General features: G+C 42.9%; 1 protein-coding gene across 1 annotated transcript; it reads right to left on the bottom strand.

Annotated features, from left to right (window-relative positions):
• Positions 1-621: 621 nt before the first annotated feature.
• Positions 622-24,592, bottom strand: LOC121576448 (protein FAM163A-like). Its single transcript, XM_041889595.2, has 5 exons — positions 23,958-24,592; positions 4,175-4,301; positions 3,916-3,939; positions 3,365-3,479; positions 622-3,249 (listed from the first exon to the last, which is right to left on the bottom strand). The coding sequence occupies exons 4-5, from the start codon at positions 3,455-3,457 to the stop codon at positions 2,854-2,856; spliced, it is 489 nt and encodes a 162-aa protein (XP_041745529.1). The 5' UTR covers positions 3,458-3,479; positions 3,916-3,939; positions 4,175-4,301; positions 23,958-24,592; the 3' UTR covers positions 622-2,853.
• Between the last annotated feature and the right edge of the window lie 3,238 nt (positions 24,593-27,830).

Here is a 27,830-nt window from a genome sequence, read left to right as displayed (position 1 = left end):
AATACAAAATTGCATATATTTATGTATTTTGTTGCTGTAGTGGGGACAGGAACATTAGTAAACCCTAAAAATGATGCTTAAGAAAAATGTTTTAATATATATTTTTTTATTTGTATGTTTAGCTCACATAAAATAATTTAAAGTATGCATTAAGGTGTCTGTAATAGAATAAACGTGGCAAAAACGAATGTAGACATTAATAAATGCATTTCTATAGCTTCCAAAATATGTTTTACAAAGGTGGGCTGAGTGCTAAGATGGAGGCATGGGGGCTTCAACACAGCATAAGTAATCTAGTGTATATTTAAATCATTGGTTTTATTGCACCCATTTGATTCGATTCTGGGAGAGAAAAAGTGGTGGTGTGATATTATTTATTAATTGTGATATTTTTGGTAGGCTAAATATGAAAACAAAAAGGAGGAATATGCTTCAGACCACTGCAACACATTGTTGTTAAATCCACTCAATTGGATCTAGCCTATGGGCTTGTTTTTAGCTACTTTGAGCAGGCTGTGTGTGTGTGTGTGTGTGTGTGTGTGTGTGTGTGTGTGTGTGTGTGTGTGTGTGTGTGTGTGTGTGTGTGTGCGTGTACACAATATGGACAACAAATACATTTCAAGCAGTTATAAATCTTTAATTGTCAAAAGGTAACACTGAAATATTTTTTGTTTGTTTGTTTCTCTTTTAATATATCACCCTTTTGTTTTAGCATAGTATTTTCAAAAAATCTGTTAGTTATTTTATGAATAACCTAAACCAACAGCAATTAAATATGAAAATGCATCCTTATGGGACATGTAATTCTGTAGATATTCTCAATTGAAATGTTTTGTCTAATCCAAGGCCATTACTTGGATTTAAATTGACAGATTTATAGAAGCTTTTGAACAGACACACACTTTTCACCCTTTTATAAAGAGCAAATAAACACTAGAAACATCACCCTAACACAAAACTGCTTTTCATGGACAATAATGATTTAACAGCTTCCTGCTTCAATCTACCTCTTACAGCATTTTTTCCAATATATGCATTCCTTTATTTAATGTTGGACAAAAATACAAGTACAAGACTTGCACTGGTGCAAAAACTTGGGACATCTAATCAAAAGTGTAAGGACTTAATAGACAAATGTCTGTTTACCTTGGTATTGTTGTATCTATATGAGAATTGCTGTTGTCACAGGTATGATAGGGTATAGGGCTTTTCAGCTCTATACAGAAGTAGCTGATGGGGGTGCTTTCAGAAACCTATAGTAAAATTAGTATCACCTCTATCATACATGTCCTTAGTTTTTGCTTTGCTGTTTCAATCAATCTAATCTTTTTCACACTAAAACATAAAAAGACACAAGGGCAAAATAACATCATACATGGCAAGCAATGTTGTCTAATATTAGTTACAAATGAGTGCCATATAACAAGGTTAATAATTATGTATTCTGTTACCAATTACATAAATATTGTATTTCAAGTTCTTCACAAGTTGAAATAAACACTAAAATGTGTCATGGATGTGTACAGTTAATAGAATCAACAATTAGGGGATCAGAAGAGTGGGACACCAAATGGCACAAACTACATCTAAATCATAGCAGACTTGCACGTCCCAATTCAAAATGCATCACGGCAGAATCCAAAAAGTAATCAGCCAGTTAATCAAGGAGACAAACAAATAAATATAAATGCTTTCAATGCATTCGGTAATATATACATTTCCAACTTTTTGCGTCATTGTCTATAAAGAGAAGTACAATATGTTCATTTCAACCGCACTGTAGCTTCAGTGTTCTGCGTAAAGACTGGTAGAATGGTAGTCCACTCAATGACCCAGGTACAGAGACAAACAGACAAATCATCACCAACTGCAATACTGCATCACACACTTACAAAATGCCCCTGTCCTGAATTTAAAACTATCTTTAAACTGTAATATTCCAATTTTTATAGTGTGCGATCAAATTCCATCGTCTCAAAAGTAGCCATGGTAGGCTACATACCTCTTTCAATAACAGAAAACAATAGACAACAGTCTTTCAATAGTTACAGTTACATATGACAAACATTTGGAGAAAAAAAACAAAGAAGGTGGACAGCTGCATTGTTAAGCTTTTCTCTCCAACCATTTCGGGTTTTGCGTGCATAGAACTTGCATAGAGAAAGCTCTGAAGTAGTTAGGGTCTCTTCACTATTTTTGCTACATTACTCATTGTTCATCTTCTTCTGATTACTTTCGCTTGAAAATGCTAATTGCTTTCATTTGTAATTCAGAATCAAACAACAGAATCTCTTTAGGCAGATACAGGGAAATGGCAAGAGTAGGTCCAGGTACAACCATGATATAGATAGCCTTCGAACAGTGAAGATTGGAATCCCCCACACTACCTCGCCAGACAGTGTATAGGTCTTGGTCTATTGAACACTAAGGGATGCTCCCTGCCTCTGTATTACAGGAGTCTAGTTTTTAATTAAACAGCAACCAACATGATAGCTGCCTCTGTTTAAAAAACAATACTGTTTTAGTGTACTCGAATCCAGCTGGAAGCTAGCTGACACAGTGTAGGGAGAAAGAACCAGGAAGTGCATGACCAGGTCAAAAGGTCAACGCTTCATGTTGTCTGTCAATGCTCCTTTTTCATCCTCTTCTCTGTAGTTGTCAGCAGAGAGACACAGTGGCTACCAGAGACCACCCTCATAAAAACATAGTCATTTACCAGTCTCTTTTATCCAAAGCAACAATGAACAAATATTCTGTGTACAGTGCATGGCCTATGCAGGGATTGAGCTCACAACCCTGCAGTAGAAAACACCACGCACCAACCAATTGAGCCACCAGGACATAGAAAGTGGGTCACACGTCTGTACTTATAGTGCGAGTGTTGGTGTAGAAATCCGGTGCTGGGTTGCTGCGATGCTGGCCGGTGCTCAACAGGGAGCCGTGCAGGGAGGGCAGGGCGAGAGCCAGCGCTGGGTTCTCATAGTGCGTGGGCATGTATGTGATGCGCTCACCGCCGTTGCGCATCTCGTCGGTGGTGCGGATGTAGAAGGGCGATTCGTAGGGCGAACAGGTGGGACAGTAGTTACTGGGGGGGCCCGTGGCGTGGGAGGCAGGGGGTTCCGGGGAGAGGGAGAGGGGAGTGATGGCCGCCCCGTCCACCCCGGGAGCACTGCATGCGTTGCAGGCAAAGTGGGGCTGCGTGACGGAGCTGGTGTCCCCTTCTGACCCATTCTTCTTACAGCAGTAATACTGAAAGGCAGAGGGGGAGAGGGAGGGAGACGGCGAGAGAGAGATTGTGATAGTAAATAAGTGAACAGAGACTGTAGTGAGTCTGCTGCTTAATATTTCTCTCTCACACACCTACCTGGAGTCTACAGTAACAAAGCACTGCTATGATACACAAGAGTATCACCGTGGCGAGAATTCCTCCGGTTATGACAACAGTTCCAGCTGTCATCCGACCAGCTCTCCATCAAATTCTGAAGGCACAGGAAGTGGCATAATCATCACACATGGCCACTGGACCAACAGAAACCTGGGTCATGTTCAGTAGGACGAAATGTAGCAAAACGTTTTGTAACAGAAAACGAGAATGTGTTTTCTAATGGGACATGTTCAGATAGTACCTTCCCATTTCATTCCTTTTCAAAAAAAAAATCTGACAACAGAACATGACCCAGACGCACTGAATAACATAAAACATGAATATATTGTTCTATGGCAGTGTATCTCAATCCTGGTCATGGGGTGCACATTTTTGTTTTTGCCCTAGCACTCACACACTTCATTCAACTAATCATCAACTCATCAAGCCTTTGATTTGAATCAGGTGTGTGAGTGCTAGGGCAAAACTCAAAAGTGCACCCAGGACCAGGATTGAGAAACCCTGTTCTAGGGAATAAAAATGGAACTCACGTTCAGCAAAGTGTGCTTTAAAACCTGTAAGAGAGAAGATCATGGGCAGCACAATGAACTCCAATGTCAATGATTTGTATACTGCAATATGCCTGCTCCTAAATTGGAGCTGTTCTCCTCTCTCACTACTATTTAATTTCATTACTTGTTTGGTTTTTATTGGGCCAGGACATTTGTATTCTCAGTGACATCTCACTTGATAAGAGAATGAGGGGGGGCTAAGACTCGATGACAGAGCGGCCCTGTGTACTGTACTCACATCAGAAGAGTGTTCTGAGGGCAGGAGAGGAAACCCCAGGGCAGCAGATCACAGGTGGGAGGAGACGATGATGGACAGATGGACAGATACACAGCGTCGTCGTCTCGAGACCAAACCAAACTAAGCCCTGTTTAACATAACAAGGAATAAAGAATCTGTAATAAGCTATATGTAAACTATCTTTTTTATTTAAATCTCCATGTCACTGTTTCCTGGCTGCACTTCCTTAAAAATGATCTTGAAGTACAAATCCTTGCCACAAGATGGGGCTACAGAATTACAAACTGGTCAGAGAGGGAAGAAAACGTCAGCATGCTGGTCACATCCGAAGAAAATCAGTAATTCACATCCAGGATGACGTTGTACAGACATTACTACACTCTTTGAAAGTGCAAGTGCATACACATGTACCCTGAAGTACATTGCTCTACTGTATGTTCCTTAGATGTATCCAGACTGTAATTATCTGGACAAATTCAGCCAATTACCATTCAAATAATGAGCTCTCACTGTAGCTGTGCCATATGCTGTTATTATTTATCCACCGCTATACTGTAAGCTGGGCTACATCAAGTCAAGTCCAAACAATATATTATATTTCTATCACAATATGGTGGTGAACAAGAACCTCTTTATCAAACAGTTATTCGTTATTAAGAAATTTATTAAGGGAGTTATTAAGGGAGTTTTTAATACCTTTTACTGCAGTGGGCTAAATCAGGGTCAAACAGAGTGTTTCTTGGTAGTCTTAAACAAATCTACAAATCTGCTCTCTCTCTCTCTCTCTCTCTCTCTCTCTCTCTCTCTCTCTCTCTCTCTCTCTCTCTCTCTCTCTCTCTCTCTCTCTCTCTCTCTCTCTCTCTCTCTCTCTCTCTCTCTCTCTCTCTCTCTCTCTCTCTCTCTCTCTCTCTCTCTCTCTCTCTCTCTCTCTCTCTCACACACACACACACACACACACACACACACACACACACACACACACACACACACACACACACACACACACACACACACAGTCACACACACACACACAGTCACACGCACACACACACACACACAGAAACACACCAAGCTAGAATTGCAGACATTAGGTCAATGTCTCAAAAGCCAACATTGGCCGCTTTCAAAATAACTGGAAACTCAGAACTGGGAAATCTCAGACTTCAGTGAGTTCAAGGCAACTGGGAACTCTGAAAAAAACGAGCTCTGACTGGGAAAATACGTTTTGAACAGTCATCCAACTCGGAATTCCAAGTCTGGAACTCGGGCCTCTTTCTAGAGCTCCAACCTGAAGATCACCAACATCATGATTCAACCTTGTTTTTTTCAGAGTTCCCAGGTGTCTTGAAAGCACCATAAATCCAGAGAATGCCAGACTTTGATGACAAAGTTTGATGACAAAATTTGCCCACCTTCCTGTTCAAGTGAGCACAGCACAAAAAGGTGAGTCCAAAAACGTATTGTATGCTGCTGCATAAATAATGTAATATGCCAGGGAGATATGTATACTGTTGCTAAGAAAGTAATACTAAGTGTATGTTGTGTAGTAAATGTGTAGTAAGCTGTTTAGTAGCCCATGTGCCTCACCCTAGTAATTTGGTCTTACTTATATTACTGTTCTGACTTGGTGGTGCACATGTAGCGTATAGCCTGTTTTAGAGAAATGTCATTATCGAATATTGTAAGAGCTTTCATTGTCTGCTTATATGCCCCCTTTATTTATCCTACGGTTCTGACTTGGTGTACAGGGAGAACACTGTAAGAACGGCCCATGTTCTGAATTCTGTCGTTGTACATTTCAAAAGTGCTGAACAAATAGTTATATTGACTTTGTCCGTTCTAGCTCGCTCATTGTCTTAATCAAAATTATGGATTGCCTCTTATCTGCTCATTGTCCCCTTATGCCATAGTTTGTACGTCTCAATTGTCAGTAGAAACCACATTTGTTTAAGCAAGTCACCCATATCAGCTATGATTTTTTTTAAAGGCAGTAAATGAGGCTGAATGAACTGTTTCGCTGCCAGACAAGGCTCCGCTGATAGCCAGGTGTAGCGGTGGTAAGGTGTTGGGACTCTGCTGTTGGGACTCTGCTGTTGGGACAGCTTTGTGTAGGCTCTAACAGTTTGTGGGCACCGTTTGTCACCGTTATAGTCCAATTCATGTAATGTTTAGTGTTGTGTTGTGTAGTGGCTTTGCTGGCATGCATCAACTTTTTTTTTGGTGTTTGCCCCACCAATAATTACTTAGTGTTTGCCACTGGTTCATATACATCATCATAATAAAACAGATTTGGTAGCGGAATAACATTAGTAGAATTGCAGAAAACAACAAAACATTTTTATGTCCCTCAAATTAAACCAAATCAAGTTGGTGATGCATTTTTCAAATGTGAAAAAGGGGGCCCTGGGGATAAAAGGTTGGGAACCCCTGTATTACAGAATCATGGACTGTCTCAGAATACTGTAACAAAGAGTTGGCCTTTAAAAGAGATTTAGTGGTCAGTCTCTCTGCGATCAGTGGTTTGTTTCACAGCACTGACTTCTAATCAGAGGGATAAGGAACTGAGATATGGAATCTAGGGATCAACCTATCCAGGTGATGTCAGATTGAACGCTTCGGTCATACTGACAGACAAACAGGCAAATGCCAACTTTAGGGTATTGTTAGGTATAGGCTGAAATACTGAGCATAGAAACATGGGTACACACCATCTTGGCTGTCCATTGTTGACACACACACACACACATTCATTCACACACAGACACACACACCATAGCCGTATATAGACTGTCTGCCACAGGAGCTAACATAGATCACACACACAGGATTAATACAGCAGTACAGCAAAGTGCAGACAAAACAACACTGACATAGACTCACACAGACACTGACTGACACACTGAAATCTGACACACTCAAAACCAAGTGCTCAATCAGGCGTGCAGACACACAGTCAGTCAAAGACTAAAGCACACAGACACATGACACACACACAAAAACACACAGTTTAACTAAACCAAATCCAATCCGATTTTATTTGTCACGTGCTTCATAGACGACAGGTGTAGACAAACAGTGAAATGCTTACTTATGGGTCCTTTTCAGACAATGTAGAGTTAAAGATTTAAAATAGAAATAGTGACATGAGGAATAAATACGCAGTGAATAACGAATAACAATAACAAGTCAAAACAACATGGCTATACAGTGCCTTTGGAAAGTATTCAGACCACTTGACGCTTTCAACATTCTATTACGTTACAGAAAATTGATTAAATTGTTTTTTCCCCTCATCAATCTACACATAATACCCCATGATGACAAAGCAAAAGCAATATTTTAGAAATGTTTGATAATTTATTAAAAATTTAAAACGGAAATATCACATTTACATAAGTATTCAGACCCTTTACTCAGTACTTTGTTGAAGCACCTTTGGCAGCGATTACAGCATCGAGTCTTGTTGGGTATGACGCTACAAGCTTGGAACACCCGTATTTGGGGAGTTTCTCCCATTCTTCTCTGCAGATCCTCTCAAGCTCTGTCAGGTTGGATGGGGAGCGTCGCTGCACAGCTATTTTCAGGTCTCTCCAGAGATGTTCGATCGGATTCAAGTCCGGGCTCTGGCTGGGCCACTCAAGGACATTCAGAGACTTATCCCGAAGCCACTCCTGCATTGTCTTGGCTGTGTGCTTCGGGTCATTTTCCTGTTGGAAGGTGAACCTTCGCCCCAGTCTGAGGTCCTGAGCGCTCTGGAGCAGGTTTTCATCATCATCTCTGTACTTTGCTCCGTTCATCTTTCCCTCGATCCTGACTAGTCTCCCAGTCCCTTCCGCTGAAAAACATCCCCACAGCATGATGCTGCCACCACCATGCTTCACCGTAGGCATGGTGCCAGGTTTCCTCCAGACGTGACGCTTGGCATTCAGGCCAAAGAGTTCAATCTTGGTTTCATCAGACCAGAGAATCTTGTTTCTCGTGTTCTGAGAGTCTTTAGGTGCCTTTTGGCAAACTCCAAGCAGGCTGTCATATGCCTTTTACTGAGGAGTGGCTTCCGTCTGGCCACTCTCCCATAAAGGCCTGATTGGTGGAGTGCTGCAGAGATGGTTGTCCTTCTGGAAGGTTCTCCCATCTCCACAGAGGAACTCTAGAGCTCTGTCAGTGACCATCAGGTTCTTGGTCACCTCCCTGACCAAGGCCCTTCTCCCCTGATTGCTCAGTTTGGCCGGGCAGCCAGCTCTAGGAAGAGTCTTGATGGTTCCAAACATCTTCCACTTAAGAATGATGGAGGCCACTGTGTTCTTGGGGACCTTCAATGCTGCAGACATTTTTGGGTACCCTTCCCCAGATCTGTGCCTCGACACAATCCTGTCTCGGAGCTCTACGGACAATTTCTTCGACCTCATGGCTTGGTTATTGCTCTGACATGCACTGTCAACTGTAGGACCTTATATAGACAGGTGTGTGCCTTTCCAAATCATGTTCATTCAACTGAATTTACCACAGGTGGACTCCAATGAAGTTATTGAAACATCTCTAGGATGATCAATCGAAACAGGGTGCACCTGAGCTCAATTTCGAGTCTCACAGCAAATGGTCTGAATACTTATGTAAATAAGGTATTTCTGTTTTTTATTTTTAATACATTTGCAACTATTTCTAAAAACCTGTTTTTGCTTTGTCATTATGGGGTATTGTGTGTAGATTGCTGAAAAAAAGTAATATTTTATCCATTTTAGAATAAGGCTGTAACATAACAAAATGGGGAAAAAGTAAAGGGGTCTGAATAATTTCCGCAGGGAGTACCAGTACAGAGTCGATGTGCAGAGGTACGAGGTCATCGAGGTAGCTATGTACATATAGGTAGTGGTAAAGTGACTAGGAAACAGGATAGATAATAGACAGTAGCAGCAGCATATATGGTGAGTGTGACTGTGTGTGTGTGTGTGTGGGGGGTTTGTGTTTGTGTGTGTGAGTGTGAGTGTGAGTGTGAGTGTGAGTGTGAGTGTGAGTGTGAGTGTGAGTGTGAGTGTGAGTGTGTGTGTGTGTGTGTGTGTGTGTGTGTGTGTGTGTGTGCATGTGTGTGTATGTGTGTGCGCGTGTGCGTGTGTGCGTGTGTGCTTGAAATGGGCGCTGACAGAGGAAGTGTGGACCCCCAGTCAGCCAGACAGAATTTAGTTTGAGCAGCAGGGCAGATTGGATTAGTGGAGTCAGTCTAATGAGATATAATCAGACGGCAGCAGGTGGACGCTGCGCCGCCACATCAGGGGTCCTAGGCTCCACGGGGCACCACCACTTCCTGTCAGAGGCACGAACAGGAAGTGTCCAGTCATGTCTGTTTTTGTCCACCTGAATCTTTTCCTCATAGTATTTCCAGCTGTGGGCAATGATTTGCTCAGACGGTGATGTAACGTCTTTTTTTGGCACACAACTATGCCTGTCTAATAGTTGGCCAATTGAAGTAAAAATTGATGTTGGCAATCTTTTCAAAAGGCCTCCTTCACATAATATCTTGATTAAATCAAGATATTCACTCTGCTTTTAGTTAGCTTTTATGCATGATGTCATATTACTTCCTAAGTTCCTTTGAAATCAGTGGTACCCTTTTTGGTGCTATACATTTACATTTTAGTCATTTAGCAGACGCTCTTAAACAGAGCGACTTACAGTTAGTTTTTTTTTTTTATACCCCCCGTGGGAATCGAACCCACAACCCTGGCGTTGCAAACGCCATGCTCTACGAACTAAGCTACATCCCCTGCCGGCCATTTCCTCCCCTACCCTAGACGATGCTGGGCCAATTGTGCGCCGCCCCATGGGTCTCCCGGTCGCAGCCGTCTACGACAGAGCCTGGCCTGTTCCTAGATCAGCACTTCTACTCTGAGACTCTTTATAAATACTGGCCAAGGTTATTGCTACACAACCGCAATATATGTGGATGAAGGATACAGGTATGGGGACACACACAGAACACACCAGACCATCTCCAAGCACAAAGTAATTTACCATTCCATCAGTATGGAACAATATTTTTACATTTACGTCATTTAGCAGACACTCTTATCCAGAGCGACTTACAAATTGTGGAATCATTGCATCAGTATGGAACCATTGCATCAGTATGGAACCATTGCATCAGTATGGAACCATTCCATCAGTATGGAACCATTCCATCAGTATGGAACCATTCCATCAGTATGCAACCATTGCATCAGTATGGAACCATTGCATCAGTATGCAACCATTGCATCAGTATGGAACCATTCCATCAGTATGGAACCATTCCATCAGTATAGAACCATTCCATCAGTATGGAACCATTCCATCAGTATGCAACCATTCCATCAGTATGCAACCATTCCATCAGTATGCAACCATTCCATCAGTATGCAACCATTGCATCAGTATGGAACCATTCCATCAGTATGGAACCATTCCATCAGTATAGAACCATCCCTTCCATCTGTTATGTCATCGTTGTCATTATTTCAATATTTGCAGAGAGCTAATCCTGGCTAGTTCACCATGTATTTCATAGGGCATGGGCTCCTGTTTGAGATTCTCCACATGTGGGCGGGCACACACACAAACATTCTCTCTCTCTCTCTCTCTCTCTCTCTCTCTCTCTCTCTCTCTCTCTCTCTCTCTCTCTCTCTCTCTCTCTCTCTCTCTCTCTCTCTCTCTCTCTCTCTCTCTCTCTCTCTCTCTCTCTCTCTCTCTCTCTCTCTCTCTCTCTCTCTCTCTCTCTCTCTCTCTCTCTCTCTCTCTCTCTCTCTCTCTCTCTCTCTCTCTCTCTCTCTCTCTCTCTCTCACACACACACACACACACACACACACACACACACACACAAACAGAATACAGAAAGAGGGAGGGAGAGAGAGCTGGATGAGCCACACACACCACCGCTGGGACCAGATTAGAGAAACAATACCATGGCCCGTCGCAGCCTTCAATCCCCTTACACAGCCTGAAGAGCCCAAACACTGATAAGACTGTAGTACACAAACAGGCTGCCGCACCAAGTCACACTGTCTCTGTCAATGGGCCAAGTACATTTGGGGACACTTTTCTGGTAGCGCCCATTGTAAGGACTTTACGTAAGCAGTTCCAAATGTCCTCAGATAGGCAGAATTACGTAAGACCGAAGAACGATCATGCCATTTTATGCCAACAATCTAAGATTGAAAGGGCTCAGAAATACGGTCCTGGAGAGATGCAGTGTGTGAAGGTTTTTGTTCCAACCCAGCACTAACACATGTTCCATGTCTTTAAGCTGGACAACTCTTCCAGAGTGTTAAAGCTGGGATGGAATAATCGCCTATACAGAGTGCATTGCCAATGTTGGTCCAAGACAATGGGTCAGGTATGTGAACTGTCTTCCTGTATAGTAGGCCTGGAGGTCTCTATGTTATTACTCATTAGTGACTAAAACCTAGATAGAGGATAATAACGCTAATGACAGTGTGTGTGTGTGTGTGTGTGTGTGTGTGTGTGTGTGTGTGTGTGTGTGTGTGTGTGTGTGTGAGTGCGTGCGTGTGTGTGTGTGTGTGAGTGCGTGCATGTGTGTGTGTGTGTGTGTGTGAGTGTGTGTGTGTGTGTGAGTGTGTGTGTGTGTGTGAGTGTGTGTGTGTGTGAGTGTGTGTGTGTGTGTGTGTGAGTGCGTGCGTGCGTGCGTGCGTGCATGTGTGTGTGTGTGTGTGAGTGTGTGAGTGTGTGAGTGTGTGCCCTCCATCATTCTCCCTCTATCACCACTATGAGCAGATCCAGGAGCTGACGCTCACACATTTCCGTTGCCATGACACTGGGGAGATGTTTCCTCGACCCTGACCAAGCCTCGCTTCCTAAAACAGCCCTTCATACACACACACACACACACACACACACACCAACACAAACACACATAATTGACTAGCACATGCTCATGCACACACACACACTCCTCTAATCTAGCATCTCATCAACCTCTTCACCTCCATCTCCATCCTCCAGCCCACTCCCACTCTATCTTTCATCCCATGAACCTGATGTTTCTTCATCCAGCCCACTCCCACTCCATCTTTCATCACCTTAACCTGATGTTTCTTCATCCAGCCCACTCCCACTCCATCTTTTATCACATTAACCTGATGTTTCTTCATCCAGCCCACTCCCACTCCATCTTTCATCACATTAACCTGATGTTTCTTCATCCAGCCCATCTCACTCCCCTTGCTGTCTCCTTTTTCCTCCAGTTCTTTAGTCTCTTTCCCGCTGTCTTTCACATGACATCCAGTGCGTTAGACTGTTGACACTACAAAGACCCTATAAATAAGTTCTATATGTAATTCTATGATTAACACAAACAGCAGTAGAACTGCAATAGACTAATTGAGACCATCTGCAGTAGAAACTAATTGAGACCATCTGCAGTAGAGACTAGAGACCATCTGCAGTAGAGACTAATATAGACCATCTGCAGTAGAGACTAATATAGACCATCTGCAGTAGAGACTAATGGAGACCATCTGCAGTAGAGACTAATATAGACCATCTGCAGTAGAGACTAATGGAGACCATTTGCAGTAGAGACTAATAGAGACCATCTGCAGTAGAGACTAATAGAGACCATCTGCAGTAGAGACTAATATAGACCATCTGCAGTAGAGACTAATATAGACCATCTGCAGTAGAGACTAATGGAGACCATTTGCAGTAGAGACTAATAGAGACCATCTGCAGTAGAGACTAATAGAGACCATCTGCAGTAGAGACTAATATAGACCATCTGCAGTAGAGACTAATATAGACCATCTGCAGTAGAGACTAATGGAGACCATTTGCAGTAGAGACTAATAGAGACCATCTGCAGTAGAGACTAATATAGACCATCTGCAGTAGAGACTAATATAGACCATCTGCAGTAGAGACTAATGGAGACCATTTGCAGTAGAGACTAATGGAGACCATTTGCAGTAGAGACTAATAGAGACCATCTGCAATTTAGTAGAGACTAACTGTCTTCTCCCAAGCCAATTATCCACTTCAGTTGATCCAGTTTATTTTATGTCATTGTTAATTAATTAAAGGATTAGAGAGCGAGAGAGAGCGAGAGAGCGAGAAAGAGAGAGAGAGAAGAGAGAGAGGAGAGAGAGAGAGAGAGAGAGGGAATAATTTAATTGGATAAGACACTGAAGGTTACCCAAATGGTACCCTATTCCCTATATTGTAGGGAATAGGGTGCCATTTGGGATGCACAGTAAGACAACAAGCCAATAAAGGTTCTGATATGTCCCATACATATCTTTTTACATTCAGCAATTCATGCCAAAGTATTAGGCCTACACATTGAGGGTCAATGGAGTGAGTTTCCCCTATAAAACGATAAGAGCTCTTGAAGACATAATGAAAGGCGCTATATTTTATAAATGCAAATCATATTCATAATGTGCATACCTGTCACAGGACATGGGTATGTATTCCAAGCACCACTTCCAGATCAGATTAACACATGACAAAACATCACATCCACACAGGCCTGGCGATGTTACACTGTCACTGAACATCATCCCCTAACAGTGCCGTGGTCAGGGACATCAACACATGACACATGCAATACCATTACCATAAGCAGAGCCCATGTGTCGGATACGCTGGGTACCGGCACAGATGAATTCCTCTTTCACTAGGATGTCATCAGCAGCCCCTAACACATCGTCACATCTTCTGAAGGTGAACTTCAACATGGCTGTCTTGCCATACATTATCACACATTATCAGTGTCCAAAGCCAATAGCCTGCAACATATGAGAGTATTTTCAACCACTGGGAGCTGGAAGTTTATCACTTCACAAAGCAGGCTCCTACCAATGGTTTAGTCATTGACAATATTGCCAGATTACTAGTTTTGATGAGTTGGGCTCAAAGTTATAACCTTTTATTGCGGTGGGCTAAATCAGGGTCTCACAGAGTTTTTCTTGGTAGTCTTAAACACATCTACTTTGAAACAAAAGTATACACCTCACACACATGGTACCATGTCAGATGTATAGTTGAAATGTATTACCATTTGGAGTTTGCATCCCAATATTACACTTTATATATACACTGAAATAAAAATATAAACGCAACAACTAGTTACAGTTCATATAAGGAAATCAGTCAATTGAAATAAATTCATCAAACCCTAATCTATGAATTTTATATGAATGGGAATACAGATATACATCTGTTGGTCACAGATACCTTTTTAAAAAAGTAGGGGCGTGGATCTGGTGTGACCACAATTTGCCTCGTGCAGCGTGACACATCTCCTTCTCATAGAGTTGATCAGGCTGTTGATTGTGGCCTGTGGAATGTTGTCCCACTCCTCTCCAATGGCTGTGCGAAGTTGCTGGATATTGGCGGGAACTGGAACACGCTGTCATACACGTCTATCCAGATCATCCCAAACATGCTCAATGGGTGACATGTCTGGTGAGTATGCAGGCCATGAAAGACTGGGACATTTTCAGCTTGCAGGAATTGTGTACATATCCTTGCGGCATGAGGCCGTGCATTATCATGCTGAAATATGAGGTGATGGTGGCAGATGAATGGCACGACAATGGGCCTCTGGATCTCAAATCAAATCAAATTTTATTTGTCACATGCGCCAAATACAACAGGTGTAGACTTTACAGTGAAATGCTTACTTACAAGCCCTTAACCAACAATGCAGTTTAAGAAAAAATAAGTGTTAAGTATTTACTAAATAAACTGAAGTAGCCAATAAACATTTTAAAATAAAATAAGAAAATAGAAAAATACAAAATAATTAAAGAGCATCAATACAATAATAGTAACGAGGCTATTTATAGGGGGTACCGGTACAGAGTCAATGTGCGGGGGTTAGTCCAGGTAATTGAGGTAATATGTACATGTAGGTTGAGGTAAAGTGATTATGCATAGATAATAAAAAGAGAGTAGCAGCAGCGTAAAAATGGGGGGTCAATGCAAATAGTCTGGGTAGCCATTTGGTTAGCTGTACAGGAGTCTTATGGCTTGGGAGTAGAAGCTGTTAAGAAGCCTTTTTGACCTAGACTTGGTGCTCTGGTAACGCTTGCCGTGCGGTAGCAGAGAGAACAGTCTATGACTAGGGTGGCTGAAGTCTTTGGCAACTGTTAGGGCCTTCCTCTGACACCGCCTGGTATAGAGGTCCTGGATGGCAGGGAGCTTGACCCCAGTGATGTACTGGGCCGTACGCACTACCCTCTGTTTCCATACCAGGCGGTGATGCAACCAGTCAGGATGCTGTCGATGGTGCAGCTCGTCACGGTATCTCTGTGCATTCAAATAGCCATCGATAAAATGAAATTGTGTTCGTTGTCCATAGCTTATGCCTGCCCATACCATAACCCCACCGCCAACATGGGGCACTCTGTTCACAATGTTGGCATCAGCAAATCACTCGCCCACACGACGCCATGCACGTGCCTGCCAAATTCTCTAAAATGACGTTGAAGATGGCTTATGGTAGAGAAATGAACATTCAATTCTCTGGCAATAGCTTTGGTGGACATTCCTGCAGTCAGCATGCCAATTGCATGCTCCCTCAAAATTGGAGACATCTGTGGCATTATATTGTGTAACAAAACAGTGGCCTTTTACTGTCCCCAGCACAAGGTGCACCTGTGTAATGATCATGCTGTTTAATCAGCTTCTTGATATGCCACATCTGTCAGGTGGATGGATTATCTTGATCAAGGAGAAATTCTCACTAACAGGGATGTAAACAAATTTGTGCACAAAGTTTGAGAGAAATAAGCTTTTTGTGCCTATGGAACATTTCTGGGATCTTTTATTTCAGCTCATGAAACATGTGACCAACACTTTACATGTTACGTTTATATTTTTGTTCAGTGTACAGTACATCACTGAAATATAACACAACTTATTGACATAGAAACACCAGAGTTTCTGAGTAAAAAAATAAATAATGTTTATTAATTATAAAATGATGAAGAAGTCCACCCATGAGGCCATTAGTGGGCGATTTGGTCATTTGACAGCAGGAACCACCCCTCTCTGCCTCTGCTGCTTGAGCACACATCCATAAGGCATGACTATCGTTCTTTACATGAGAGTGTGAGAAGAAGATAACCTTTTTACAGACAATTGATCGAGACAGTCCTAAACTAAACTGCCCAGCCAAGCAGTGTTTTCTCTAGCCATCTATGGTACGATAGGTACAATACTTTGTCGTCCAAATGCATGGAAATTCAAAATGATACCCCCGGTAAGAACAGTGTAACTAAACCATAACCACCGAACGCCTCTGTGCTGTAATCTGGCTGCCACTATGTCATCAGTATGGTGTGTGATGACAGAGTGACGATGAGGGTACAGCATTCATCTCCTAGGAATGACACTTGCCTGACTGCCACACCAGTGAATGGTGCCCTGCCTTCCTTCAGTCCTCTAGGGAGAAGGGCACCTGGGAGCTGATACTCAATTATGCTGTAGTCTCTCTCTCTCTCTCTCTCTCTCTCTCTCTCTCTCTCTCTCTCTCTCTCTCTCTCTCTCTCTCTCTCTCTCTCTCTCTCTCTCTCTCTCTCTCTCTCTCTCTCTCTCTCTCTCTCTCTCTCTCTCTCTCTCTCTCTCTCTCTCTCTCTCTCTCTCTCTCTCTCTCTCTCTCTCTCTCTCTCTCTCTCTCTCTCTCTCTCTTCTCTCTCTCTCTCTCTCTCACTCTCTCTCTCTCTCTCTCTCTCTCTCTCTCTCTCTCTCTCTCTCTCTCTCTCTCTCTCTCTCTCTCTCTCTCTCTCTCTCGAACCTACATGGAACCCAAAAGAGTTCTACCTGGAATAAAAAAGGGTTATCCAATGGGGACAGCCGCAGAACCCTTTTTGAACCCTTTTTTCTAAGAATGTACCAGTCTTCCAATCCAAAGCACTTTAGCAACTGTCGCTACTAAAACCTAGAGCCTCAAGAAATAATGCAATACTTTTATATCTGTAATAACCATGGACCTACTTAATTCTCTGCATAGTATTCTTCAATAAATATTCAACCATTAGTGGGATGACACAATCAAAGAAACCTTGGCATCCATCTCTGGGTTATAATGTCTTAATTACAATCAACAGAGATCACGTCTTTCTATAGACCTTGGTTGTTCCAACGTTACTTCAAACAGCTGACTGGAGCATGTTACGAATGAACAGCTTCATTTTTCAGAGCCAAACTACAATCCACTTACCCATGTGGCATCCCCCTAAATTTCAAAGTGGGCACAGGGAACACATTATATTGTGGAAGCCGCCGAGCTTTGCCGCTGTATGGGATGCCTGGGCTTACTATCAGGGAGCACATTATATTGTGGAAGCCTCCAAGCCATGCTGCTGTATGGGATGCCTGGGCTTGCTATCAGGGAGCACATTATATTGTGGAAGCCGCCGAGCTTTGCCGCTGTATGGGATGCCTGGGCTTGCTATCTCGCACAAAAAGCACAACCCAAATGGGATTCATGGTCACAGAGTTAATGTAATTTGTGTCATTCTGTTATCAGGAGCTACAGTAGGCTCTAACTTCTTTGTGTTACAGTATGTTTGGATGGATAGAGAACAGAGAGGGGGAGAGCCTCAGACTAAATTAAGAAGGGTTGATTCTATTGCGTGTGGAAGAGAAGACTCATATTTTATGTTGTCTTATAACGAGCCGACCTGGCAGAAGAACATTGTTTACTTACTTTTTTAACATAATCATAATCTTTCTCATTTTAACCCAGATAACGTTTGGTTTAATGTTTGTTGACAACTCAATCAAATATGTATTTGCCTGAAGGGAAGACATCTACAGTAAACCAGGGATTACATTTTACCACCAGGACACAGGCAGCAAACACTGGAAGCTGAATAGGTTGTTTCTGGCTGTTTCTGTGTAACAGTATCAATTTTGTTTAAAGACAGGACTTTCAAAACCCCATCTGACACATTAACAGAGCCAAGCAACATATGTTCAACACTCTCTTCATGACTACCCCTTCTCGTCAACACTCTCTTCAAGACTCTACCTCTTCAACACTCTCTTCAAGACTCTACCCCTTCTCTTCAACACTCTCTTCAAGACTCTACCCCTTCTCTTCAACACTCTCTTCAAGACTATACCCCTTCTCTTCAAGACTACCTCTTCTCTTAACATTCTTCAAAACTCTTAAGTCAATGTCAATGTAGAGACAATCAGGTATTCAGGCCATACTATGTCCTTACAGGTTTTCTGGGAGTCTACTGGTATTCAAATGGATTATATTGTCACTGTAATAGTCAGTGGAAATATTCTGTTGGTATTTTCAGACCATGTTATGGTAATGATGGCAACCATCATAGAACGGGTTCAACTGTTTTCCTAGCAGGGCTCCTCTGCCGTTCTCTGGCCTGCAGGCTTTGACTTTTCTCTGCTCAGCGCACACGTCTGGTCTGTCTGTCTCACCCCAAGGACAGGCGACTGGCCAAGCAGACAGCTACAGGTGTTAGGCCCAGCCCAGCCTAGGCAGTACAGCAGCAAAGCAGTGCTCAGCCCTTATTCAGCACACGCCTGAGAGCATCCTCATTCACATTTGGTTGCTCAAAGAGCCCCCAAGAGGAGAACTGGTCTGTGGGTTTAACTCAATGAGGCTCCATGAGATGGGAATGCATCCTGGCTGGCAGAGATTTTCTCCACAAGGTACTTTAGTTAGCTAAATCAGCGTATAGCTAATTTTTTTTATTTAATTTGACCTTTTATTTAACTAGGCAAGTCAGTTAAGAACAAATTCTTATTTACAATGACAGCCTACACCGGCCAAACCCGGACGACGCTGGGCCAATTGTGCGCCGCCCTATGGGACTCCCAATCACGGCCGGTTGTGATACAGCCTGGAAACGAACCAGGGGGTCTGTAGTGACGCCTAAAGCACTGAGATGCAGTGCCTTAGACCGCTGCGCCACTCGGGAGCACTTGTAGCTTGACTGTGTAAACAGCAGTACGAGTGAACTACGACTTAGCTAGCATGTTGCAGGTTATGCTAAAATGAACAGATATTGTTCATCATGAATTTGTGTCTTGAAGAAAAGAAACTATGCCCATATCCGACCTAGACATTGAACAAGTTTCTAGAGGCCACATCCTCAAAACATTGAATGTCTCATCTTTGAGAAAACTCCTTCAGAGCCAAGGTTGCAAGCCTACCTACCATCTAGGGACAACAACTATCACCTGACTTTGCAGCATATTGGTGTCAGAAGTGGGATGGCGTTACCACTGGGAGTTATGTGAGCTAGAGGGTGCGCTTCCCAAAAGGCATATTGCTGTAACGAACAAGCGTCGAAGATCCCTTTGATTTCCACTGTTAGGTAAATCAGCTTTTTTGCACCATACTTTTTGTTGAATGACCTCCAAGGCTCTCTAAAGTTGAATGAATTGGTGCCTCTAGGGCAGTGTTTCCCAACCCTGGTCCTCCAGTACCCCCAACAGTACCTATTTTTATTGTAACCCTGGACAAGCACACCTGATTCCACTTTTCAACTAATCATCAAGCCCTCAATGAGCTGAATGAGGTGTGTTTGTCCAGGGCTACAACAAAAATGTGTACTGTTGGGAGTACTGGAGGATCAGGGTTGGGAAACACTGCTCTAGGGCAATTCAAAAGGCTGATTAAGTACCTTTTTACTAAAGAATGTGTTTGATTTCTATGATTGTGATTTGCTTTTCATGTATTGATGTGTATATTGATGTGTATAGTGTATATTGATGTATATCGATGTGTATGCAGAGCTCATCTGTGAAAGAGACCTTGGTCTCACCATGACTCCTTGTTAAAATAAAGGTTAAATAAAAGTTAGTACATTACAACCATACTAAATGCCTGAACAGTTGGTACAGATGGATTGTTCGGTGGATTGCATTGACACAGCGCTTCACTAGGCTTTCTCAAATCACTTTTAACAACACAGGGGTAACTCACCCCTATTCTTCTACCACCAATGTACAGCCAGCACCTACCTGGGTGCACACATGGCAGCTATTCTGCAGTCAAATGCTCACAACACACCGGCTATGAGGAAGGCAGAGGGTTGCACGTTTGACATCAACTAAGGACAACTGAACTGTGCATTAGATCAAGTGAAGTGTTTCTGAGACGGCTTTCTTGTTCCGGTGTAAAAACAGCAACAAAACTGGAGAGTGAAGCCGATGAGTCACCCTAGATAAACCCCCTGCAAAGAGCGATTTTAGCAGAAAATAACAATTCCTAAGTACAGTAGTAGTGTTCTAAGAGCCAGGCAGGTCCTGGTGAGGTGCTGTGCCAGGGATCTGCCCCCAGCTCTGCCTGCAACTCTGGCCTGACAGTCTTCATTCACCTTGGCAGTGTTTCAATGCTCTGCTGCTCTACTCACACTGCGCATCGCCCTGAGCACTCGGCAGAGCAGCATGGTGCGTTCACCAACCCGAAAAGCTGCTGTGCAAACAGAAAAAGAAAAACCCACAAAGTCCTTTCACACGGGTAAAATCTACCTCCTTATCCCGAATGCGGAAGAACTACAACAGCCATGTTTGATTGATCGTTAAATATTCTATATGTTTTACATCTTATAGCGAAGGGGCAGATCTTAAGTGTGCTTTGCATGTAGTGGCAATGTTTGAATGTTTGGATAGACAGAGTAGACAACAATAATACTCTCTTTCCACTCACCTCCTCTTTCAAGTAGCCCTCCAGCTATAACGGTGGATTGTTACTCTTTGTCCAATTATATTAAAAATGATGAAGAAACCCTGTGGTTTCATCATGATCTTTGGGTTTTGAATCCTCCTACTGAGCCCTCAAGGTCTCTCACTCTTTGTTAGATAATGACATTAATCTTTTTATAGAGCCATCTCTAACTTTGCACTTGGAAACACCAGGATCCTGCAACTGTAAAACCTTGGCTTTTCAATAATTCAAATATCAAATCTGCAACAATATTTTTTCATCACAGGGTAGTTTTAGCCAGGTATTCGAGCTGAGATTAATCCCTCCCTCCATCTCCCTTGAAAAGCATTAATCTCTGCATGTTCTCCAAGAGAATAATACATCTAGGGCAACGTCAGGAGGTGGCTCGGAAACTTGACCAAAAGGAAAGGTTGAGAGGGTGCTTCCTTCTCTAGGGCAAGTTATGGGAGATAGCAGATACCAATACATTTACATTTACATTTTAGTCATTTAGCAGACGCTCTTATCCAGAGCGACTTACAGGAGCAATTAGGGTTAAGTGCCTTGCTCAAGGGCACATTTACGTCATTTAGCAGACGCTGTTATCCAGAGCGACTCACCAATTGGTGCGTTCACCCTATAGCCAGTGGGATAACCACTTTACAATTTTGGGGGGAATATCATCAAGTACATATTCTGTAACCTTTCTTGGGAAAAATATTTCATTACATTTACAAACCAGACTAATAGAGTATTTTCTACCCTTTGGTTTCGGAGTATGATAAAGGGGATGAATATCAGCTCAGCTAGCTAGCTGCTTTAGTGGTGGATGAAGTCTTCTCCTGAGGTGTCTTTGACTATCCTCCTCTGGTAAATGAGACGTTTTAACCCGACTGCGCTCTCACAAGTGCTGTATGTAAGCAATAAGCCACAAGAGGCAGTGCTGTATCAAATCAAATCAAACGTTATTTGCCACATGCGCCAGGTGTAGTAGACCTTACAGTGAAATGCTTACTTACAAGCCTTTAACCAACAATGCAGTTTTAAGAAAAAATAAGTGTTAAGTAAAAAATAGATAAGTAAAAAAAAGCAGCAGTCAAATAAAATAACAGTAGCGAGGCTATATACGGGGGATACAGGTTAGTCAAGGTAATTGAGGTAATATGTACATGTGGGTAGAGTTAAAGTGACTATGCATAGATAATAAACAGAGTAGCAGCAGCGTAAAAGGGGGGGTGGGGTGGGGTGGGGACAATGCAAATAGTCCTGGTAGCCATGATTAACTGTTCAGGAGTCTTACAACTTGGGGGTAGAAGCTGTTAAGAAGCCTTTTGGACCTAGACTTGGCGCTCGGGTAGTTCCATCTCTCTCATGAATACAGTCATAGGTAAATGGCGTTGTTCGGCCCGACACGATAGCGAACATTTCACCTTCTGTGTGTGCTAAAGAGATCGAAATTCAAAAGTGAAACATTGTTTCCGAGGTCGGACAGGCAGACAGCGAGGCTTATATTAACCCCTGCTGTACCAAACTAAATGCTAGAATGGTACCAAGGGGAAATAATGTGCAAATTGAGATAAATACAAGAGATGATTCAGACAGCAACATGGACATGATATTTTTATGGAGGCACAGTGATAATTTTCAGATGAAACTGTTAGCAGGCATAGGTGTGTGTGACGGTCAATACAGCACTGCTTGGAATGCTGCTCATCTAATCAGCATCCAGGATCCAAACAACCAGTTTTATAAGTATTTTTAATCATCACTTAGATGTCAGAACTTAAAATGTGAGAGAGATTTCGACATGAGAGATATGGAACTTTTAGAACAAGGAAAGCTTATGCAATGAAGGTGGAGAGGGGAGTAGTAGTAGTGATATATTTTAGTAGAATAACTTTATTCTCAATCTCAAAACATTATCGCTATTAAGATCTAATTACTCACTGCCTCACCACATTTCTAATTTCAGAGTTTCTACATGGATAAATACTGTATCGTCAAGTTATTGCCTGAACTTTAAACACTGGTTGGTTCCTAGTGAAAAAGCTCAGTGATGCATTGTGCCGTAAAAGATGATTAAAATGAAAATAAACCCTCACTCAAGACATGGGCTATCAGGTCCATCAACAGAAGCCTCTGGGCTTGCACTGTAAGTAACCTACAGTATTACATGGCATATCCTCTCTCTGTTGTGGCTGTGATCTTCTGATCTCATATCCTGTTAGCCAAGTATGGACAACACTGCAGAGTCCCATGGGAAATCAGTCCATTGCAGCATTGCCTCTGCTGAAGGTGAAGGAATTAGGGGGAGATGGCCAGATAGAGTCAGAGAGAGGACAGGCGACCTTATCAATCCTTTCTTATTGAGTTGTCTTTTTCCCCTCTCTGTGTGCATGGGTCAGTGGGCTCAACATCCAGACCTGCAGCATTACCACTTCATTTCGGCTGTGTGTGTGTGTGCGTGCGTGTGTCTGTGTAACTGATTTTCTCTTCAATATGATGGTCATGCAAGCAACACTGTGTCCCCAAAGTACAAAACAATGTTTTAGATTTTAGGAGGGGAGAGAATACATGTCAGAGCTGTTATTTCAGCATAACATAGTCCACAGCAATACTTAAGTCGAATGTGAGGTGTCGAATGTGAGGTATAGGTTGAAATGGTAACCTACACGTAGAGTTTCAGTCAGATTATTCTCAGCTATATTCTACAATCAGTGGGTTTTAATCGCCTCGGGTCCATCGACCACTAATGATACCCATGACAGGTACATTTCACGTTCAAATAAGTGGATAAATAGACTCAAGAGAGCCACATTAGCCTATAATGTTTGTTCCAGCCCTGTCGCACACGCTAAAGTCAAATTTATCCACATCGCCGCATGAATCATTTTCATTATATTCTAGAGACAATAAACAACCGCTACCACATATCTGTCCATAAACAATACGCGTACACCTGAATATAACGTCTGGATTTATTTGACCAAGTATGTGAATGTTTTAAAGGTTTTCCAGAACGAATAGAAGATCTCAAGATATTGTAGGCTATTTCGCGTCGCCCGATAATTGAGCCCACATCACAAAACGTAGGCTATACTTACTTGTCGGGCACTGTGGGTGTTACATTGTTCGTTTCCTCAACTTGCGGTATTCCTCTTGAGTTTTACCACGATCAAAGGCACCCCAAAACGTTATTGCATTCCCGAAAATAAAAGAGAGCACTTGATTGGCTACGGATTGCGGCGGACTGTCATCCGATGAGTAGCCTGCACCGTGTGGTGTCTCTGGAAGAACGCAACAGTCTTGGTGATGGATAGTAGGCTACGTTCAATAGAGGTCAGAGTATAGGAATAGCTACTATCATCCAGTGAGAAAGCGGTATCGTCACGATTACTTAGTTTACTCACGAAAAATATATGGAAGAAATACCCGCACTCGAATTTGTGAAAGGCAAATAATCGATGCGCATCAAATTATTGGTTGGAAAGAATGATGGAACTAACAATATTACGCCCTTAAAGCTAATTTCATTCACGGAAACCTCTTATCTTCTCTGCGCAAAGAAACTCAGTAGTCCAGAAGGTGGAAATGAAGATATCCAATCCAACAAGTTAAGAATGGATGAGTGAATGGCTAGATTGGTGAGAGAGAGACCACTACAACGACCCTAGCTAGAGGTGCAAATAAAAGAGGATTCGTCACAAACTGCACAGGACAAATGTGAGGCGCCACCCTAGTGGCCATGAGGTTCTGCTAAAATGATGTCCCTGGGAATAGTACCACATCTGCTAGTATTGGTGCCATTGGAGACAAAATGCAGTTACGCATTGAAAGATTATTGCACTTTAACACATAAATGCAGTACTTTTCAGCGATACATTTGAGAAATGCCGGTAATATTAATTACAAAAACAGAGCATTCTCATGATTGATTTGCCGTCAATCACCTGCACTAATTAGCCTGATCTACTCAGTCAAAATAAAGCAATCGCGAATACTGACAGAGCTATCAGCCCTCTTTATTTGAAACCGGAGAATGTGGTGTGGTTAAGAGACTACGGGGAAACTGTCCAAGGTCCTGAACAGCCCACCATTGAACGGTGCCTTGGACAGTAATAAGTGTAAGCAACATGCAGCCACAAAGCATAAACAGTGCCTTCGGAAAGTATTCAGACCCCTTGACTTTTTCAACATTTTGTTAGGTTACAGCCTTATTCTAAAATTGATACATTGTTTTTTTCCCTCATCAATCTACACACAATACCCTATAATGACAAAGCAAAAACAGGTTTTCAGAAATTTTTACTAATTTATAAAAAAAAATAAAACGGAAATATCACATTTACATAGGTATTCAGACCCTTTACTCAGTACTTTGTTGAAGCACCTTTGGCAGCGATTACAGCCTCCAGACTTCTTGGGTATGAAGCTACAAGCTTGGCAAACCTGTATTTGGGGAGTTTCTCCCACTCTTCTCTGCAGATCCTCTCAACCTCTGTTTGGTTGGATGGGGAGCATAACAGCACAGCTATTTTCAGGTCTCTTCAGAGATGTTAGATCGGGTTCAAGTCTGGACTCTAGCTGGGCCACTCAAGGACATTCAGAGACTTGTCCCGAAGCCACTCCTGCATTGTCTTGGCTGTGTGTTTAGGGTCGTTGTCCTGTTGGAAGGTGAACCTTCGCCCCAGTCTGAGGTCCTCAGTGCTCTGGAGCAGGTTTTCATCAAGGATCTCTCTGTACTTTGCTCCGTTCATCTTTCCCTCGATCCTGACTAGTCTCCCAGTCCCTGCCGCTGAAAAACATATCCACAGCATAATGCTGCCACCACCATGCTTCACCGTAGGGATGGTTCCAGGTTTCCTCCAGACGTAATGCTTGGCATTCAGGCCAAAGAGTTCAATCTTGGTTTCATCAGACTAGAGAATCTTATTTCTCATGGTCTGAGAGTCTTTAGGGGTCTTTTGGCAAACTCCAAGCGGGCTGTCATGTGGCTTTTACTGAGGAGTGGCTTCCGTCTGGCCACTCTACCATAAAGGCCTGATTGGTGGAGTGCTGCAGAGATGGTTGTCCTTCTGGACGGTTCTCCCATCTCCACAGAGGAACTCTAGAGCTCTGTCAGAGTGACCATTGGATTCTTGGTCACCTCCCTGACCAAGGCCGTTCTCCCCTGATTGCTCAGTTTGGCTGTGTGGCCAGCTCTAGGAAGAGTCTTGGTGGTTCCAAACTTCTTCCATTTAAGAATGTTGGAGGCCACTGTGTTCTTGGGGACCTTCAATGCTGCAGACATTTTTGGGTACCCTTCCCCAGATCTGTGCCTCAACACAATTCTGTCTCAGAGCTCTGCGGACAATTCCTTCGACCTCATGGCTTGGTTTTTGCTCTGACATGCACTGTCAACTATGGGACCTTAAATAGACAGGTGTGTGCCTTTCCAAATCATGTCCAATCAATTAAATTTACCACAGGTGGACTCCAATCACGTTGTAGAAACATCTCAAGGATGATCAATGGAAACAGGATGCACCTGAGCTCAATTTCGAGGGTCTGAATACTTATGTAAAAAAGGTATTTCTGTTTTTTGTTTTTAATAAATTTGCAAAAATGTCTAAAAACCTGTTTTCGCTTTGTCATTATGGGGTATTGTGTGTAGATTGATGAGGATTGTTTTGGTATTTTTATTTCATTTTAGAATAAGGCTGTAATGTAACAAAATGTGGAAAAAGTCAAGGGGTCAGAATATTTTCCGAAGGCACTGTAGGCCTAGATTTTTTCCCTCAGCAAGTTACACACAATACCCCATAATGACAAAGCGAAAACAGGTTTTTATACATTTTTGCACATTTATAAAAAAACAAAAACATAAATAAAGTTATTTATGTAAGTATTCAGACCCTTTGTTGAAGACTCGAAATTGAGCTCAGGTGCATCCTGTTTCCATTAACCATCCTTGAGATGTTTCTACAACGTGATTGGAGTCACCTGTCTATATAAGGTCCCACAGTTGACAGTGCATGTCAGAGCAAAAACCAAGCCATGAGGTCAAAGGAATTGTCCGTAGAGCTCCCAGACAGGATTGTGTTGAGGCACAGATCTGGAGAAAGGGTACCAACAAATTTCTGCAGCATTGAAGGTCCCCAAGAACACAGTGGCCTCCAACATTCTTAAATGGAAGAAGTTTGGAACCACCAAGACTCTTCCTAGAGCTGGCCGCCCAGCCAAACTGAGCAATCAGGGGAGAAGGGCCTTGGTCAGGGAGGTGACTAAGAACCCGATGGTCACTCTGACAGAGCTCTAGAGTTCCTCTGTGGAGATGGGAGAACCTTCCAGAAGGACAACCATCTCTGCAGCACTCCACCAATCAGGCCTTTATGGTAGAGTGGCCAGACGGAAGCCACTCCTCAGTAAAAGCCACATGACAGCCCGCTTGGAGTTTGCCCAAAGGAACCTAAAGACTCTCAGATCATGAGAAACAAGATTCTCTGGTCTGATGAAACCAAGATTGAACTCTTTGGCCTGAATGCCAAGCGTCAGGTCTGGAGGAAACCTGGCACCATCCCTACGGTGAAGCATGGTAGTGGCAGCATCATGCTGTGGGGATTTTTCAGCGGCAGGGACTGGGAGACTGGTCAGGATCGAGGCAAAGATGAATGGAGCAAAGTACAGAGAGATCCTTGATGAAAACCTGCTCCAGAGCGCTCAGGACCTCAGACTGGGGCAAAGGTTCACCTTCCAACAGGACAACGATCCTAAGCACACAGCCAAGACAACACAGGAGTGGCTTCGGGACAAGTCTCTGAATGTCCTTGAGTGGCCCAGCCAGAGGCCGGACTTGAACCCGATCGAACATCTCTGGAGAGACCTGAAAATAGCTGTGCAGTTACGCGACCCTTCCAACATGGCAGAGCTTGAGAGGATCTGCAGAGAAAAATGGGAGAAACTCCCCAAATACAGGTGTGCCAAGCTTGTAGCGTCAT

This window comes from Coregonus clupeaformis, chromosome 11, assembly GCF_020615455.1.
Source record: "Coregonus clupeaformis isolate EN_2021a chromosome 11, ASM2061545v1, whole genome shotgun sequence".
Taxonomy (NCBI): domain Eukaryota; kingdom Metazoa; phylum Chordata; class Actinopteri; order Salmoniformes; family Salmonidae; genus Coregonus; species Coregonus clupeaformis.
This window is presented reverse-complemented; position numbering and strand designations above follow the sequence as displayed.